Source organism: Calliphora vicina, chromosome 4 (genome assembly GCF_958450345.1).
Source record: "Calliphora vicina chromosome 4, idCalVici1.1, whole genome shotgun sequence".
NCBI classification, from domain to species: domain Eukaryota; kingdom Metazoa; phylum Arthropoda; class Insecta; order Diptera; family Calliphoridae; genus Calliphora; species Calliphora vicina.
In genome coordinates, this window is record NC_088783.1 from 103976401 (window position 1) to 103996208 (window position 19808).

Below are 19808 nucleotides of genomic sequence, written 5' to 3' on the forward strand. Positions count from 1 at the left end.
GAATAGATATACTTTATAAGGTCGGAAATGAGAAATGTAGAAATTACAAACGGAATGACAAACTTATATATACCCTTCTAACGAAGGTGAAGGATATAAAAAAAATTTACTTAAGCCTTTTTATAATAGATTTTATTAAATCCATTCATTGACTTCAAGAGAATTTTAATGATTCAATAAGGAATTAATTATATAAAGAATAAAAAAATAAAAGGAGTGAGTTCAATACATTTGAAGTACAAAGAAATTAAATATATGAATTAATTCATTAAAGGAATGGTTAAGAGTTTAAATTTATTTTGATTTCGAACATGGAATTAAGAATTAATTCTTTCCAACCTTTGGTTGTAATACAAAACTGGCATTGTGTTTGTGATTTACAAATTAAGGGGCTAAAATTTTGTAAATCAAGCATTTTATTTATATTTTATTCATATTAAATTTAAAAACAAAATCAAATTAATTGGACTGATTAAAATGTGATCTTAAAATATATTTCAAAAAAATCGAAAAACTTGTAAATTAAAACCATCGCTCCGAAATTTCTCAATACTCAATCAGTATTGGACAGACCAATCCTCCTTAATAAGATCCGCTGCCTTTTCCGCAATCATAATAGTCGGACCATATATATTAGCACTAGGAACATAAGGCATTATTGAAGCATCAACCACACGTAAATTATTCACACCCTTAACCTTTAGTCTAGGATCCACACATGCACTATTATCATCCAAAGGACCCATTTTAACTGTACCTACCGGATGATAACTAGTGCTAGAGAAATAAGTAAAATAACATCTCCAATACGGCTCCGTTTTAAATTCAAATTGATCACATTCCTTAATGGGTATTTGTAGGATTTCAACCTGTTTTTCCCTGAAGGCTTGGGTTTGTTCCAACTTCATTAAATATGCCATGCCTTGTAGCAAAACTTCTACATCTTCTTGAGCTGATAAATAATTTGCATTGATTATGGGCGGATCTTGAGGAGTAGAAGATTTAAGTGTTATATCTCCCACGGATTTGGGATGGGCTAAAACTGAAAATATGGTCATCATATCGAAATTTTCTATATTCTCTCTAAAATAAGGCCTTAAGTCATCTTTTACTTTGAAACCATTTAAAAGTATATCCAAGCCATTGCTATCGCCCCGTCTAGTAATAATATGAAAGAATTGCATATCGGGATAAGTAGAATTTGTTGAAAAATTTGTATTGATGAAACCTGTTAAAGAGGCAGTACCATGGGATGTTAAAGGTCCTCTGTTATGTATTAAATATTGATAAATAGTGTCCAGTAATTGTTTCTGATCCGGAGGATTAGCTGGCAGGCGTAGATATACTTGAATCATGACATGATCTTGCAAATTTTCTCCTATGGATAGATTTTTCATAACCGGAATATTTAAAGATTTCAGTTTCTGTTCTGGGCCCACGCCCGATAACATTAACAATTTAGGCGAATCTACGGTGCCCGCTGATATAACAACCTCACGCTTTATTTCCACTTTAAGTTTATCTCGTTGTTTTATTAAAAATTCCACCGATTTGACTGTTTGACCTGTGTGATCGAATTCCAATTTAGTAACTTGAGCATTTTTAATCACTTTTAAATTCGGCCTCTTGGAAATTTTGCCCAAATATCCTTTTCCAGTACTGGCTCTGCGGCCATTTTGTATAGTACCCTTGGCATGGCCATAACCTATATAGTTACCTTCACCAAATTCCTCAACTCTAGGTAGGCCCAACTCACCGGTGCCTTTGAAAATCATGGAGAATATGTCCTCATCAAAACGTGGGAATTCATTAAGAGCAACATAACCTTGGGGATGTGTTTCATTGCCCACCGGCCTTATAGATTTCTCAAAATATGGCCAAATATCATCAAAGCCCCAACCGGTATTGCCTTCCTCTAGCCAACGATCATAACCAAAACGATTGCCTCTCACATAGAGCATGCCATTGATGGCACCAGTGCCTCCAATTACTTTACCACGAGGCCAGTGACATCTATTATCTTTATAAGCCTTGCACGACTTACCATTAGGTTCCGATAAATAGCTATAGGTAAAATTCGTATTTTGCACACCAAAAAAGAAACTGGGAATCTTTTGAAAAAGAAAATCAATTATTTGTTTATATTTAAAATAAAACAAAATGCTACTTACCTCTGATTCTTGAGGAGGATCACCGCCTGCTTCTAAAACTAACACCTTCCACTTCGGATTTTCACTCAAACGGCTGGCCACTACTGAGCCAGCAGAACCTGCACCAACCACTACAAAATCATAAGACTCCAAACCAGATTTCAACGCTGTCTCCGCATAATCTGGTGGCCAATAGTCGCTTTTTGAGATATTACATTGAGCCGCATATAAACTTTGCACCAATAAAGTAACCAATGAATTCATAATACCCACACTCGGTGCAGAACATTGTGGTGCCGCAATTTCAGCTGTCATGTAATTCATCTTAACTCGAAAAGATCCAAATTGCAACTGACAGTTGATGTTGTATTCTTTAACATATCATTTTAGATATTGCATTCTGAATAGACTTTTTATGTTAAGCATAATCGTGAAGGTATTTCTACTTTTTTAAACAGATTCTTAGTTAAATTTATTGCATCAAGTTGAATTTATTAAATTTAGGCAAAAAGTGTTAAATAATAATTGTTCAACAAAATATGAGTAATTTATATGAGTGCTAAATGTACATAATAATATGAGATTAATTCAAATCGTTATCGCAAACTGAAACAAATATTCCTAAAATATTTTGCATATTTTTTTAGATTATACAATAAAAAATTCAATAAATGTTTTACGTGATTCTGTTAATATATTTGTTTAAAATTGTTATGCATGTTAAAAGAATAAAAAAGTATGGTCGGTCAACCACAACCATTAAAATACCCTACACTGACTATATGAGCAAAACATTATTCTATTAAAATTTCAATAATGGTTTTTCGTGACTGATTTGCGGATGTGAGCTTATATTGGAGTTAAAATCTTACTACGTATTGCATTCAGTTTTGAAAACATTCACGAAGGATCTTGGATGTGCTTTAACAAAATGTGTTGTAATAAAAGTAACTCGAAAACTTTAAAAACTTAAAAAAAAAGTTGTCGAATAATTTTTTTTAGGGTAATTATGACCCAATAAACTTAGAACAGCCATCAGAAACTAATTTGCAAATTATGTTTAGGAACCAGATGCAAAAAGGTGAAGAGTGCCTCAGGGCATTGTTGCCGGTTTAGGCGTAAACAATTTTATTAAAAAACTAATGAAAAAGAAATAATAAAAAATATTTCGAATAGATCGGGCGACTAAAAGTTAGTAAAACATTGATTTAAAAAAAATGACACACAAAATTTCACGTGCTAAAATTATGACATCACTCACAAAACAGCTTACAGAACAAAAACTAAAAGTCAGAATGCATTTCGACCTTCGAGGGAAATGATAACAAATCTGTAACTAAAGTCACAGTTAAATTTAAAAAAAAATTAATACTTTTTGAGATATTTGGTGTTTTGTTTGCGGGTTAGAGGGTTAAGTAATTTTTAAACATTATCCCTTTAGTAAGTTGCCACAGTATTTTTTGTCTATCTTACACCAATTTTGTTAATAAAAATTGGTGGAACAATATATTAAAATTTCCTTGAAAATGTTTCCATATTCTTTATACACAAAAAATCTCAATGAACCAGTCTATTCTATATAGTCCTGTAGATATGTCTCGTAAAAAACTGTATGTTTTAAAAAATCAGTTATATTTCTTCAGTTTTTAAAGCGCTCAAACTATGAGGGCGGGATAAAAAATATATTTATTATTAAACATAGTCTCCTTTCTGCTCATTACACTTTCGGCAACGTCTATCCAATCTTGTATATCTTCCAAAAAAGAAGATTTCTCAAAATAGGGATTAGTTTTTAAGATTATTGTTGGAATCAAATCTTTTTCCGCAAATCTATTTCTTCAGGTTTGGAAACAAGAAATAGTTACTCGGGATTAAATACGTAGAATAGGGCGGGATGGAGCAATTTGTAGCCTAATTCATGGATTTTTGCATTGTCCTCGTGAAACTAACTTTTTTCTTAGCCAAAGGCAGTCGTTATTTTTCCTATCCTCATTAAATCGACCAAATAAGTTGGTAAAACAATCAGTCGTCATTGATTGTTTTACCCTATTGAAGGTAGTCAATATGGATTATACTGCGTGCATCCTAAAAAACGATCGCCATGACTTTATTGGATGACGATACACCCCGAGAAACCCATTGTTTTAACTGCTGCTTAGTCTGGTATGGTGGATTCACGGCTCGTCCACGGTAAAAACTCGCCCATATTACGGTGGAACAACACTAAACACTCCTGCGATGTTGTCACACGATTGCGTTTGTGGTACGGAAATATTTTTAGTTTAATTTAATTATGGTATTTTTAAAGTTACAACTTCAAAATGTCATAAATATTTATACCCTACACCGTCTTAGTATGGAGGGTATATTGGATTAGTGCTGATATTTGTAACGTGCAAAAATATAATCCTAACGCCCACCTTAAAGTATACTAATCTGCTCAGGATCACTTTCGGAGTCGATTAAGCTATGTCCGTGCATGTAAACCTTGTAATCAAACTACAGGTAGCAAGTTTAAAGATAAATCGAACCCAAGGACTAAGCCTATTGAATTTGTTTAGAGTCAGTAAATTATTTCTCCTAGCCCCCATACATCTGCCCTATTCGATAATAGTTAAGCTCTCATAAATATCTTAATTATAAACATATCCAAACTAAAATCAGCAAAATTAAGTTTTATATAAGTTGAACTCGTGCTACCAAATTTAGTACCGATCGGTCAAATATTTTCCATATCGCCCATATAGGCACCATTCTCGAAAATTTCATTAATATGCATAAATTGCAAATGATCACACCAAATTTTGTGACGATCGTTCCATAATTTGTCATAGCTCCAATATGAGAACTACTTCCGAAAATCACTTTATCGATTATAAATATCTTAAAAATGTTGGTATTCAAATAAGATTCAATACAAATAAGATTCATATCAAAAGAAAATTGTTCAAAATCATATACATATAAAGAATTGTGTTTTTGGCAATTTATAACAAATTGATACTCAAAATGAAATAGTTGTGGTAATAAATTTGATATAAATATCAATTCATATAGTTTATAACAATTTTATTAAATAAATTGTTGATTTCAATGTGATAAAGTTCCCAATAATTTCAAATTATCCTACGCTCTATAATCAGTTATTAAAAATCACTTTTATTAGAATACATAAAAGCAAGGTTGATTTTTCCTAATATACATCAAGATTTTGAAAATTTTTATTAAAACAATAGAATTTTTGTGATCAGTTTCAAAAATAATAATAGTAATAATAATATTAAATAATTAACACTTTTATTTTAATAGAATTTAAACATAATTACAACTAAAGTTAAGCTGCCTTCACTTTATGATCATATCATATTTACCATTAAAATTTAAACTAACAATTCACGATCATTTTTTGTATTGAGCCGACGACCAGTCTTCCTTAATAAGATCTGCCGCCTTTTCCGCAATCATAATAGTCGGCGCATTTATATTAGCACTAGGAATATGTGGCATTATTGAAGCATCAACCACACGTAAATTATTCACACCCTTAACTTTAAGTCTAGGATCGACACAAGTACTGTTATCATCCAAAGGACCCATTTTAACCGAACCTGCCGGATGATAACAAGTAGTAGAGAAATAAGTGAAATAACATCTCCAATATTGTTCCGTTTTAAACTCAAATTGATCACACTCCTTAATGGGTATTTGTAGGATTTCAACCTGTTTTTCCCGGAAGGCTTGAGTCTGTTCCAAACTCATTAAATATTCCATTCCTCGCAACAAAACTTCTACATCTTCTTGAGCTGATAAATAATTTGCATTGATTATGGGTGGATCTTGAGGAGAAGTAGATTTAAGTGTTATATCTCCCATGGATTTGGGATGGGCTAAAACTGCAAATATGGTCATCATATCGAATTTTTCAACAGTGTCCCTAAAAAATGGCCTTAATTCATCTTTTACTTTGAAACCATTTAAAAGTATATCCAAGCCCATGATATCACCCCTTCTAAGCATAATATGATGAAATTCCATATCGGGATAGGGAGTATTTGTTGTTAAATCTGTGTTTATGAAGCCAGTTAAAGAGGCGGTACCATGGGAACTTAAAGGTCCTCTGTTGTGTATTAAATATTGATAAATAGTGTCCAGTAGTTGTTTCTGATCGGGAGGATTAGCTGGCAGGCGTAGATATACTTGAATCATGACATGATCTTGCAAATTTTCTCCTATGGGTAGATTTTTGATAACTGGAATATTTAAGGGTTTTAATTTGTATTCCGGACCCACGCCTGACAGCATTAACAGTTTAGGCGAATCTATGGTGCCCGCTGATATAACAACTTCACGCTTGACCACCACTTTAAGTTTATGTTGTTGTTTTATTAAAAATTCCACAGATTTTACTGTTTGACCTGTGTTATCGAATTCCAGTTTAGTAACTTGGGCATTTTTAATTACTTTTAAATTTGGCCTTTGGGAAACTTTGCCCAAATGTCCTTTGCCGGTACTGGATCTGCGGCCATTTTGCGTAGTACACTTTACATGACTATAACCTATATAGCTACCTTCACCAAATTCCTCAACTCTAGGTATGCCCAACTCTCCGGTACCTTTGAAAATCATGGAGAATATGTCCTCATCAAAACGTGGAAACTCATTAAGGGTAACATAACCTTGAGGATGAGTTGCATTGCCCACCGGTCTAATGGATTTCTCAAAATATGACCAAACATCCTCATAACCCCAACCGCTATTGCCTTCCGCTAGCCAGCGATCATAATCAAAACGATTGCCTCTTAAATAAATCATTCCATTAATAGCACCAGTACCGCCAATTACTTTACCACGAGGCCAATGACATCTGTTATCTTTATAAGCCTTACAAGATATGTCGCTGGGTTCCGTTAAATAGCTATAGGTAAAATTCGTATTTTGCACACCAAAAAAGAAACTGGGAATCTTTTAAAAATTAAAAACAATTATTATTTTATATTTAAAATAAAAAAAAAAATGCCAATTACCTCTGATTCTTGAGGAGGATCACCGCCTGCTTCCAAAACTAACACTTTCCAGTTGAGATTTTCACTTAAACGACTGGCTACTACTGAGCCAGCAGAACCTGCACCCACCACCACAAAATCATAAGACTCCAAACCAGATTTCAAAGCTGTCTCCGCATAATCTGGTGGCCAATAGTCACTTTTTGAGATATTACATTGAGCCGTATATAAACTCTGCACCAATAAAGTAACCAATGAATTCATAATACCCACACTCGGTGCAGGACATTGTGGTGCCGCAACATCAGCTCTCATGTAATTCATCTTAACTCCAATAGATCCAAATTGCAAATGACTGTTGACGTTGTATTTTTTTTTAATATTTCATTTTAGCTTTAAACATATTCTGAATAAACTTATTCTATTAATCATATTCGTGAAGGTATTTATACTGTTAATTGTTTTTGAAACAGATTTTTAGTTAAATCTTTTGTGCGAAAACAATGCGGTTTGTTTTGTCTTATTTTTTTATTTCATTCCAGACTTGATTATATTGAAGGTACTAAAATGTGGATGGAGTTAAATTAATTTAATATAGGCAAAATATATTGAATAAATAAGACAACAAATTACGAACAATGTGCTAAATATACAAACGTATTTTAATAATCTTTAATTAATTCCAGTCGTAGTCGCACGAATTATTTTCTTAGCAGATGCAAAATTACTTATTTTCAGGTCAAAGTTAATAATTGGCTGTACATTTTAAAGGTTGAATAACAATAAATAAGGGCAGATTACGAATATGATAACACAATGAGATTACAATAAAATTGTTAAAAAAAATACAAGTAAGAGAGCTATATTCGGTGTGCCGAATCTTATATATCTTTCACCAAATTATACTTCAAAATACAAATTTTAAATATCTTTAGGTAAACAAAATTTTTTTTCCAAAGTAGTTTTTTTAATTTTTTGTAAAGAAAACGAATTGTTATTTAAATTTTTTTTTTTTAAATTTTTAAAATTTAAATTTTTTTTTTTTAATTTGAATTAAAATTTTTTTTTGTGAAAAAAAAATTTGGGTTAAAATTTTTGACCCATTGTAGGTCCAACTTACTATGGTCTTATATACGTCGTTGCAAAAGTCTTTGAAATATCTATCATTTGATATCCATATTGTCTATATTAATGACTTAGTAATCCAGATATAGGTCAAAAATAAGAAAATAAAAAATCGAGGTTGTCCTGGTTTTTTCATCATATCTCAGCCATTTGTGGACCGATTTTGCTAATTTTAAATAGGAAACTTCTCGAAATTATTGAAACAGAATTATTGATGATTTGGATCCCGAATATACATACATATATGGGGTCTTTAGAAAATTGATTTCAACAGACAGACGAACATGGCTTAATAGACTCCGCTATATATAAGGATCCAGAATATATATACTTTATAGTGTCGGAAAATTATATTGTGTAAATTACAAACGGAATGACAAACACATTCTTAAACCCACATTCTTTAATAGGGAAAACCTATTAGGTTAGGTTGTAAAGAATGGAATATTATTGGTCAATTGACAAGGTCTCTTATCATGTCATATTGTCATAATGTCCTAATATTTTACAATGGTTTTTATTGCTTTTCAAGTAAAAAATGTCCTAAAATAATACTACTCTGTATGCTATGTTTATTGTGTTATCGTAACCAACCAACAGAGACCTGCGCCGAATGCCTAGGAGTCAGTTAAGCCGAGCCGCCGAGCCATGATATATTAGGACATTATGACAATATGACTGATAAGAGACCTTGTGGATTGACCATATGTGTTTACATCATTTTCCATACCCATGATATTCGATATTCATGTATACCGTTTATACTGGTCCCATTGTGCGCTCTAGAGATATTTAGCCTGGTTTCCGCTGTGTCTTCCAGTTAGATATTATATCCCCTAATAAACAGTTGTACCCTATCAATACTGGTCTGCTCAATTTCAGGTTGATATTGGCTACTGGGGAGATAAGAAAATGTTGACTCTTATGACAGGTCGAGACTCAGTCATTGCATAAATAATTTGTTAATTTTAATCCATTTACCTTGTTCCTTAAGATCCTTGGTTGTTTTATATTATATTAATAATAAACTTCTCGATCATATACAGAAAGTATCAAATCAATGTAACTTTTGAGTTCAAAAGTTAATCGAATTTTAATTTGCAAAACTGTTAGTTTTAGTATTGATTTGGCCGATAAAATACCAGCACTCTTTCTCATCTAGAAATAAATTTTCTTAAAAACTGTTATGATGTGATTTCCTCAGGAAACACGAATATGTTTGACTATACCAGACATATGAACTTCATTACTTCGTTTCGAAAATAAGTTAGATTATAATTTGTAATTGCATTAAATAAAAAGTAAAATAATTAACATTTTTATTTTAGTATAATTTAAACTTGACTAAAACTAATTAAAGTTTAGTAGCCTTTAACTTATAACAAGACAAATTTACCACTAAAATTTAAACTAACAATTCACGATCCTATTTTGCATTCGGCCAACGACCAGTCTTCCTTAATAAGATCCGCCGCCTTTTCCGCAATCATAATAATCGGCGCGTTTATATTAGCACTAGGAATATGTGGCATTATTGAAGCATCAACCACACGTAAGTTGTTCACTCCCTTAACCTTGAGTCTAGGATCGACACAAGCATTGTTATCATTCAAAGGGCCCATTTTAACCGAACCTACCGGATGATAAAAAGTAGTAGAGAAATAAGTAAAATAACATCTCCAATATATCTCCGATTTAAAATCATATTGATCACATTCCTTAATGGGTATTTGTAGGATTTCAACCTGTTTTTGCCTGAAGGCTTGAGTCTGTTCCAAACTCATTAAATATTCCATGCCTCGTAGCAAAACTTGTACGTCTTCTTGAGCCGATAAATAATTTGCATTGATTATGGGTGGATCTTGAGGAGAAGTAGATTTAAGTGTTATATCTCCCACGGATTTGGGATGGGCTAAAACTGCAAATATGGCCATCATATCGAATTTTTCAACAGTGTCCCTAAAATAAGGCCTTAATTCATCGTTTACTTTGAAAGCATTTTGAAAGTATATCTAAGCCCATGACATCACCTCGTCTAGTAATCATATGAAAGAACTGCATATCGGGATAGGGAGTATTTGTTGATAAATCTGTGTTTATGAAGCCTGTTAAAGAGCCAGTACCATGGGAACTTAGAGGTCCTGTATAATGTATCAAATAGAGATAAATAGTGTCGAGTAATTTTTTCTGATCGGGAGGATTAGCTGGCAGGCGTAGATATACTGGAATCATAACATGATCTTGTAAATTTTCTCCTATATGTAGATTTTTGATAACCGGAATATTTAAAGGTTTTAATTTGTATTCTGGACCCACACCCGACAGCATTAACAATTTAGGCGAATCTATCGTACCCGCTGATACAACAACCTCACGCTTTACCTCTACTCTAAGTTTATCTTGTTGTTTTATTAAAAATTCCACAGATTTAACTGTTTGACCGGTGTGATCGAATTCCAATTTAGTAACTTGGGCATTTTTAATGACTTTTAAATTTGGCCTTTTGGAAACCTTTCCCAAATATGCTTGACCAGTACTGGCTCTGCGGCCATTTTGTATAGCACCCTTTAGATGGCCATAACCAATATAGCTACCTTCACCGAATTCCTCAACTCTAGGTATGCCCAACTCATTGGTACCTTTGAAAATCATGGATGATATATCTTCATCAAAACGTGGAAATTCATTAAGAGTAACATAACCTTGAGGATTATAGTCATTGCCCACCGGTCTAATGGATTTCTCAAAATATGACCAAACATCATCATAACCCCAACCGCTATTACCTTCCTCTAACCAGCGATCATAATCAAAACGATTGCCTCTTATATAATTCATGCCATTAATGGCACCAGTACCTCCAATTACTTTACCACGAGGCCAATGACATCTGTTATCTTTATAAGCCTTGCACGACCTGCCATTAGGTTCCGATAAATGGCTGTAGGTATAGTTCGTATTTTGCATACCAAAAAACAAACTGGGAATCTTTCAAAAATGAAAAGCAATTATTTTTTTTATATTTAAAATAAAAAATTGTGTCACTTACCTCTGATTCTTGAGGAGGATCACTGCCAGCTTCCAAAACTAACACCCTCCAGTTGGGATTTTCACTCAAACGACTGGCCACTACCGAGCCAGCAGTACCTGCACCCACCACCACAAAATCATAAGACTTCAAACCAGATTCCAAAGCTGTCTCCGCATAGTCTGGTGGCCAATAGTCGGTTTTTGATATAATAATACACTGAGCCCTATATAAACTTTGCACCAATAAAGTAACTAATGAATTCATTATACCCATACTCGGTGCAGAACATTGTGATGTAAATGATGCACTATCCGCAACTTCGGCTCTCATGTAATTCATCTTAACTCCACAAGATTCAAATTGTAAATGACAGTTGATGTTGTGTATTTTAACAATTCAGTTTAGCTTTATTCTGAATAAACTTATTCTATTATCATATTCGTGTAGGTATTTATATTTGAAATTGTTTTGGAAACTGAATTTTAGTCAAATCTTTTTTGCGAAAGCAATGCGGTTTGTTTTGGTATTTACTTATTTTTATTTCATTCCAGACTTGATTATATTGAAGGTACTAAATGTGGATGGAGTTAAATTAATTTAATAGAGTAACTTCGGGTAATGTGGACTACCGTTTTGTTTCTTCTAAATTTTGGCCACAATATATATGGATATTAAAAAAGTTGTGAAGCAATATATTAGCTAATGTATTCCCTAATTGTTTTTGCAGTTGAAAATTTTTTCCGTCAAAGGATAAAAAAATTATGTGAAAATATTGTAAGGAACCCAAAAACCAGCATTAAAAAAATTGGAGGGTAATATGGACCACTATATGAGGGTAATGTGGACTAGTATTTAATACATAAAATTCATGAACCAGCTAATCATGAATGATTAAAAAATTTAATTTCAATATATTTTTATTAATACAAACTAAAAAGTCGCGTTCTTGGCTTAGATAGATTGCTTACAAAGTACATAGTTATTGTCGGGTAATATGGACCAGTAGTACATAATCAAGTAATTTAAGTGGTCCACATTAAACGAACTTGGGTTACAGTGGTAAAAAAATATTTTTACCTAATAATCTAAATGTGCTTAAATTCTTACCACATATATGCAAAACTACGTGTCCACTTTAACTATATAAAACAACCAAACATTAAATTCTACAAAGTAACTGTACCAAATTTTGTTTCTTACTTGAGCCGAAAAAAATGTTGAGCACGCGCATTAATTTCAATACAAGAATAAATAGCCAATATATCAATTACTCATGAAAGCAAATGTGCAATTGTCGTTTCAAACAAATTGTAAAATGTACGACAAATCAGTTTTATCATACCTTCAATAGTTTCTGAAAAAATACACTGGTCCACATTAGACGCATAGTCCACAATACCCGAAGTTACTCTATAGACAAAAAATTTTGAATAATTAAGACAACAATATATGAACAATGTGCTAAATATATAAATACGTATTCTACTAATCTGTAATTAATTCAAGTCGTAGTGGCACGAATTATTTTCTTAGCAGATGCAAAATTACTTATTTTCAAATCAAAGTTAATAATGGGCTGTACATTTTAAAGGTTGAATAACAATAAATAATGGCAGATTAGAGTAACTTCGGGTATTGTGGACTATGCGTCTAATGTGGACCAGTGTCTTTTTGAAGGTATGATAAAACTGATTTGTCGTACATTTTACAATTTGTTTGCAACGATAATTGCACATGTGCTTTCATGAGTAATTGATATGTTGGCATTTTATTCTTGTATTGAAATTAATGCGCGTGCTCAACATTTTTTTCGGTCCAAGTAAGAAATAAAATTTGGTACAGTTACTTGGTAGAATTTAATGTTTGGTTGTTTTATATAGTTAAAGTGGATACGTAGTTTTGCATATATTTGGTAAGAATTTAAGCACATTTAGATTATTAGGAAAAAATATTTTTTTACCACTTAAAGGCCTAGTTAGTTTGTACGTTCCGTTCCGAATCAGCTGTTTTGTTTTTAGCATAGGGAAAGTTGTGTATGTCGTTAGTTTTTCTGTAACGTTGCCGTTCTGTTGCGGATGAATCTGTTGAAAACAGAATTTTTTCGGCAACGTTAAGTGACAGCTAAAACAGCTGATATCATATATACACAAAAATGGCAACAATATGAGAGCAGTGGTGCCAACATTTTTGAAAGGGAAATATTTATTATTAACAAAAGAATAAAAAATATAATATTTTCAAAAAAACATTGAAATTTAATAAAATAAATATAAATTTCTTTTAATATGTAGCTATGTATGTAAAATAAATAGTTTAAATTAAATCATTAACAAAAAATATATGTATGTATTTATAAAAATGTTCACAATAATATGTTGAAGGTCTAAATACAAAAAACACTAAAAATAGTAACAAAATCACCAAGATGGTTTTTTGGTTATTATTTTAAAAACAGCTGATACGATCTTACGGAAAAACTAACTACAATATAACAGCATTCAGAACGGCACAGAACAGAAACGTTACAGAACGCAAAGACTAATGGAGCCTTAACCCAAGTTCGTGTAATGTGGATCACTGAGATTGCAATAAAATTGTTAAAAAAAAACAAGTAATAGAGCTACATATAATCTGCTTTGCCGAATCATATATCAGAGTTGGGGTTAGTGCATTAAATATTTAGTGCACTATGGTTTCCACTAAATCCCACTATAGTGACAACATTTTGATTTTCCACTATTTTTCATCACTATTATTAATTAATTTTAGTGAAAAACTTTCTTATACCACTACCACTATTGCTTAGTGAGGCTGTTATTTTTCAACTCACCACTAAATAGCTATTAGTGATAGTGAAAAATTTTGCACTATCACTAACTTTTAGTGGAAACTGCAAATTTAGTGCACTACCCCCAACTCTGTCATATATACCCTTCCCCAAATTATACTTCAAAATACAAATTTTAAATATTTTTAGGTAAACAAATTTTTTTTTCCATAGTTTTTTTAAATTTTTGTAAAAAAAAAATTTTCGAATTGTTATTTCAACTTTTTTTTAAATATTAAAATTTTTTTTTTTGAATTTTTAAAAATATTTAATTTAAAAAATTCGTGTTAAAATTTTTTTCCGTTTTTGAGCAATTGTAGTTCCAACTTACTTTGGTCTTATAATATCTATTATTAGATATCCATATTGTCTATATTAATGACTTAGTAATCCAGATATAGGTCAAAAATAGGCAAAAAATCGAGGTTGTTCTGGTTTTTTCCTCATATCTAAGCCATTTGTGGACCGATTTTACTGATTTTAAATAGGAAATTTCTCGAAAGCATGTCTGACAGAATTGTTGAAGATTTAGATCCCGAAGATATCAGACGGACAGACAGACAGACGGGCATGGCTTAGTCGACTCCGCTATCTATAAGGATCCATAATATATATACTTTTTAGGTTCGGAAAATTATATTGTGGAAATTACAAACGGAATGACAAACTTATATATACCCTTCTCACGAAGGTGAAGGGCATAATAAATAATAAAATATTTCAAATCCAATACATCACATTCTTAGACCGTTTTTCCTATTAGGTTAGGTTATAAAGAATGGAACATTATGTGTTTACATCATTTTCCATACCCATGATATTCGGTATTCATGTATACCGTTTATACTGGTCCCATTGTGCGCTCTAGAGATATTTCGCCAAGTTTCTTTTGTGTCTACCAGTTGGATGTTATATAAATCAAACATTTGTACCCAGTGCTGCGATTTTGGAGAAATCGTCAATTTACAACAAAAAAATCGTCAAAATCGTCAAGTTAAAAAGAAAAAATCGTCAAGACATTTTTTATTAACTTTTTAAATATTTTTTTTTTATTTACAGGCAAATAAATTTATTATTTAATAAAAAAAAATAATTTAATTTTGGTATTATGTGACTTTACTCTGGTAGATTTCTGTGTGACATTTTTTTAATAAGTCATTTTTAATTGCTATATTAAAACATTGAGAATTATTTAACTTAAGATAATCTTTTGAAAACAATATTCCTTGTAATGTTGAAGAATCCAAAGCATTTCTGATTTTTGTTTTATTTAAATTTACAGTATTAAAAATTCTTTCAACGTTGTTCATATTACGTAATTCTCGAACTTCATTATCAAGTTCTTGATATTCTTTTCCATTTAATAAATTTGGAATAAGTTTGGCCAATTGTAAAATTGAATCATTTTTTTGTTCATAAACCTTTATAAGGATTAACTCCATTCTAAAGGTTTATCGCCAAAATCAAAATGTTTTAAAATTTGTGAAACCAATTCAATATAAAACTGGACGCTGTCTGCCTTTCAATTTGTACATTGCAAAAGGGGACTTACAAAATTTGAATTTTAGGAAAAAAGGTTACCATATGTTTTGCTTTTAAAAAATCGTCATTTTTGTTCGCGGGAAAAATGAAAAATCGTCAATCGTCATTTTAATAAATTTGACTTAAAAAATCGTCAAAATGACGATAAATCGTCAAAGTTGGCAGCGCTGTTTGTACCCTATCAATACTGGTCTGCTCAAATTCAGTTTGATATTGGCTACTGGGGAGATAAGAAAATGTTGCCTCTTATGAGAGGTCGAGACTCAGTCATTGCATAAATAATTTGTTAATTTTAATCCATTTACCTTGTTCCTTAAGATTCGTGGTTGTTTTATATTATAATATTAAGAATAAACTTCTCGATCATATACAGAAAGTATCAAATCAATGTAGCTTTTGAGTTCAAAAGTTAATCGAATTTTAATTTGCAAAATTGTTAGTTTTAGTATGGATTTGGCCGATAAAATACCAGCACTATTTCTCATCTAGAAATAAATTTTCTTAAAAACTGATATGATGTGATTTCCTCAGGAAACACGAATATGTTTGACTATACCAGACATATGAACTTCATTACTTCGTTTCGAAAATAAATTAGATTATAATTTGTAATTGCATTAAATAAAAAATAAAATAATTAACATTTTTATTTTAGTAGAATTTAGACATGACTAAAACTAATTAAAGAACAAATTTACCACTAAAATATTAACTACCAATTCACGATCCTCTTTTACATTCAACCGAAGACCAGTCTTCCTTAATAAGATCGGCAGCCTTTTCCGCAATCATAATGGTCGGTGCGTTTGTATTACCACTAGTAACATAAGGCATTATTGAAGCATCAACCACACGTAAATTATTCACACCCTTAATCTTTAGTCTGGAATCGACACAAGTTTTAGCTTCATCCAAATGACCCATTTTAACCGATCCTACCGGATGATAACAAGTGTTGGAGAAATACGAAAAATAACATCTCCAATATTGTTCCGTTTTAAATTGAAATTCATCACATTCTTTAATTGGTATTTTTAGGATTTCAACCTGTTTTTCCCTGAAGGCTTGAGTCTGTTCCAAACTCATTAAATATTCCATGCCTCGTAGCAAAACTTCTACATCTTCTTGAGCTGATAAATAATTTGCCTTGATTATGGGTGGATCTTGAGGAGATGATGATTTAAGTGTTATATCTCCCACCGATTGGGGATGGGATAATACTGCAAATATGGTCAACAAATCGAATTTTTCAATATTCTCCCTAAAGTAGGGTCTGAATTCAGGTTTAATATTAAAACCATCCAAAAATATATCAAAGCCCATTTCATCACCTCGTCTTGATACAACATGATGAAATTCCATATCAGGATAGCGCGACTTTCTGAATAAATTTGTATTTACGAAACCTGTTAAAGAGGCAGTACCATGGGAACTGAAAGGTCCTTTATTGTAAATTAAATATTGGTAAATAGAGTCCAGTAAGTTTTTCTGATCGCGAGGATTAGCTGATAGGCGTAGAAATAATTGTATTATAACATGATCTTGTAGATTTTCACCTATGGGAAGATCTTTAATAATCGGAATGTTTAAAGGCTTCAGTTTATATTCTGGACCTATACCCGAGAGCATTAGCAATTTAGGTGAGTCAATGGTACCAGCAGATATAACAACCTCACGTTTTATTTGCACTTTAAGTTTATCTTGTTGTTTTATTAAAAACTCCACGGCTTTTACTGTTTGACCTGTATGGTCGAATTCCAATTTAGTTACTTGGGCATTTTTAATGACTTTTAAATTTGGCCTTTGGGCAACCTTGCCCAAATATCCTTTGCCAGTACTGGCTCTGAAGCCATTTTGTATAGTACCCTTGATATGACTATAACCTATATAGCTATCTTCACCAAATTCCTCAACTCTAGGTATGCCCAACTCACCGGTACCTTGGAAAATCATGGAGAATATATCCTCATCAAAACGTGGAAACTCATTAAGGGTAACATAACCTTGAGGATGAGTTGCATTGCCCACCGGTCTAATAGATTTCTCAAAATATTGCCAAACATCTTCAAAACCCCAACCTTCATTGCCTTCCTCTAGCCAGCGATCATAATCAAAACGATTGCCTCTTACGTAAAGCATGCCATTGATGGCACCAGTACCTCCAATTAGTTTACCACGAGGCCAATGACATCGGTTATCTTTATAAGCCTTACAAGATAAGTCGCTGGGTTCCGTTAAATAGCTATAGGTATAATTCGTATTTGGCATACCAAAAAAGAAACTGGGAATCTTTTGAAAAAGAAAAACAATTATTCTTTAATATTTAAAATATACAAAATTTGCCACTTGCCTCTGATTCTTGAGGAGGATCACCGCCAGCTTCCAAAACTAACACTTTCCATTTGGGATTTTCACTCAAACGACTGGCCATTACTGAGCCAGCAGAACCTGCACCCACCACCACAAAATCATAAGCATCCAAACCCGATTTCAATGCTGTCTCTGCATAATCTGGTGGCCAATAGTCACTTTTGGAAATATTACACTGAGCCGCATATAAACTTTGCACCAATAAAGTAACCAATGAATTCATTATACCCACACTGGGTGCAGGACATTGTGGTGCCGACACATTGTAATGCATCTTAACGCTAAAACTTTCAAATTGCTAATGACTATAAACGTAGTGTTTTTAAACATTTAATTTGAAGTTTACATTCAGATTAAATTTGTTCCACTTACTAATCATATTCGTAAAGGTAATTAAACTTTAAATTGTATTTTGTTTAAACAGATTTTCAGTTGAATCTTTTGTATGAATATATTGCGTTTGCATTGTTCATTATTTTAATTTTTTTTACCTACTAGACTTTTGATTACATTGAATGTTGTAAATAAATATCAAATTTAATTTATGAAGCCCCATTTTCTCAACATTATTTTAACAGTCAAGATAACCGACTGTTAAAATAATGTTTGTATGAAGACTGTCAGTGAATATAAAACCAAACATTGAAAAATTTGTAGAATGCATGAAAGTTAAATAATTATAGCAGTAAAACATTAAGAAGTAGGCAACGACGAAATTTCATGACATTTGCGTATAAAAGAAAATGTATAGTTTAATATTCATGTCTTAAGGTAGGGTCACACATTGCAAATATTTGCTCAAAAAGGCGATACCACTTTTTTTAGCACAAATTAGTTTGACGTGTTTACTCTTACAAGTGTTTTGTAAGATCAAACAGCATCAAATAAATCAACATTTTTTTTTGAATCATACTAAGTAAAATAAGTTTTTGAAATAAATAAATGAATTCAAATGTATTTGATTTAGTGGTTACGTCTTTTTCGTCAAATATTTGTCATGTGTGACCCTACCTTTAGTCCAAGAGGATTGGAAAATGTGTGTAAATTATTTTAGATCTGGATCTTTTAAAAACTGTGACAAGTAATTCTCAATATTCGTTTTATAGTACTTCAAGTTCTATGGAAAGTAATAAATATATTTTATTAATCAATATAGAAATTAAAAGAAGTCGAAAAAATACTTTCATATTTTCCCATAGCAAATCAATCTGAAGTCTTCGAGGTAAACATTTAGTCAATTCACAAGGTCTCCTATCATTTCATATTGTCATAATGTCCTAATATTTCACAATGGTTTGGAAAAGTTATTATTGCCTTTCAAGCAAAAAATGTACTAAAATAATTCTACTCTGAATGCTATGTTTATTGTGTTATCGTAATCAACCAGCAGAGACCTGCGCCGAACCTCTAAGAGTAGGTTAATCCGAGCCGCCGAGTCGTGATATTAAGACATTATGACATGATAGGAGACCTTATGAATTAACCAATTATGTATCAGAATTAGTCTACATATTTACAAAATAAAATTGCAATAGAAACATTTCATGTAGTTTAAGATAGCACTAAGGTTTAAGTCTACTCAAAAATGTATTCTAATTAGATTTGAACACACTTTTCAATACAGTATTTTGTGTTTGGCTATCCATCGTCTGTAGACAGAGGAAATTATGTGAGGAAAAAATAAGAATTATCAATGACGCTGTAGAATTAAGCAATATTTAAGAAGCAACGACGACAAGTTATAGATAAATAAGCAGTGC

The 19808-nt window shown here is 31.8% G+C and overlaps 5 protein-coding genes across 6 annotated transcripts in view; 1 reads left to right on the forward strand and 4 right to left on the reverse strand.

Moving 5' to 3' along the window:
* Positions 1-19808, forward strand: part of Flo2 (flotillin-2) — a 503689-nt gene that overhangs the window by 370583 nt on the left and 113298 nt on the right. The window lies entirely within an intron of this gene.
* LOC135957288 (glucose dehydrogenase [FAD, quinone]-like) lies at positions 365-2489 on the reverse strand. The gene is made up of 2 exons (XM_065508009.1): positions 2172-2489; positions 365-2111 (listed from the first exon to the last, which is right to left on the reverse strand). Exons 1-2 carry the CDS (start codon positions 2472-2474, stop codon positions 558-560), a joined length of 1857 nt encoding a protein of 618 aa, XP_065364081.1. The 5' UTR covers positions 2475-2489; the 3' UTR covers positions 365-557.
* LOC135956625 (glucose dehydrogenase [FAD, quinone]-like) lies at positions 5389-7492 on the reverse strand. The gene is made up of 2 exons (XM_065507169.1): positions 7160-7492; positions 5389-7112 (listed from the first exon to the last, which is right to left on the reverse strand). The coding sequence occupies exons 1-2, from the start codon at positions 7475-7477 to the stop codon at positions 5550-5552; spliced, it is 1881 nt and encodes a 626-aa protein (XP_065363241.1). The 5' UTR covers positions 7478-7492; the 3' UTR covers positions 5389-5549.
* LOC135956626 (glucose dehydrogenase [FAD, quinone]-like) lies at positions 9557-11648 on the reverse strand. The gene is made up of 3 exons (XM_065507170.1): positions 11328-11648; positions 10335-11266; positions 9557-10279 (listed from the first exon to the last, which is right to left on the reverse strand). The coding sequence occupies exons 1-3, from the start codon at positions 11646-11648 to the stop codon at positions 9697-9699; spliced, it is 1836 nt and encodes a 611-aa protein (XP_065363242.1). The 3' UTR covers positions 9557-9696.
* Positions 16399-18322, reverse strand: LOC135956632 (glucose dehydrogenase [FAD, quinone]-like). The gene is made up of 2 exons (XM_065507175.1): positions 18029-18322; positions 16399-17967 (listed from the first exon to the last, which is right to left on the reverse strand). The coding sequence occupies exons 1-2, from the start codon at positions 18320-18322 to the stop codon at positions 16399-16401; spliced, it is 1863 nt and encodes a 620-aa protein (XP_065363247.1).

Bases quoted from the DNA above. Each gene is read 5' to 3' on its own strand.
- LOC135957288 (XM_065508009.1), bottom strand. From the start codon at position 2,474: ATGAATTACATGACAGCTGAAATTGCGGCACCACAATGTTCTGCACCG. The intron at 2,112-2,171 runs GTAAGTAGCATT...CTTTTTCAAAAG, and splicing joins ATCCTCCTCAAGAATCAGAG to ATTCCCAGTTTCTTTTTTGG.
- LOC135956625 (XM_065507169.1), bottom strand. From the start codon at position 7,477: ATGAATTACATGAGAGCTGATGTTGCGGCACCACAATGTCCTGCACCG. The intron at 7,113-7,159 runs TTTTTTATTTTA...AATTTTTAAAAG, and splicing joins CAGAGGTAATTGGCATTTTT to ATTCCCAGTTTCTTTTTTGG.
- LOC135956626 (XM_065507170.1), bottom strand. From the start codon at position 11,648: ATGAATTACATGAGAGCCGAAGTTGCGGATAGTGCATCATTTACATCA. The intron at 11,267-11,327 runs GTAAGTGACACA...CATTTTTGAAAG, and splicing joins ATCCTCCTCAAGAATCAGAG to ATTCCCAGTTTGTTTTTTGG. The intron at 10,280-10,334 runs GTTCTTTCATAT...GATATACTTTCA, and splicing joins ACTCCCTATCCCGATATGCA to AAATGCTTTCAAAGTAAACG.
- LOC135956632 (XM_065507175.1), bottom strand. From the start codon at position 18,322: ATGCATTACAATGTGTCGGCACCACAATGTCCTGCACCCAGTGTGGGT. The intron at 17,968-18,028 runs GCAAGTGGCAAA...CTTTTTCAAAAG, and splicing joins ATCCTCCTCAAGAATCAGAG to ATTCCCAGTTTCTTTTTTGG.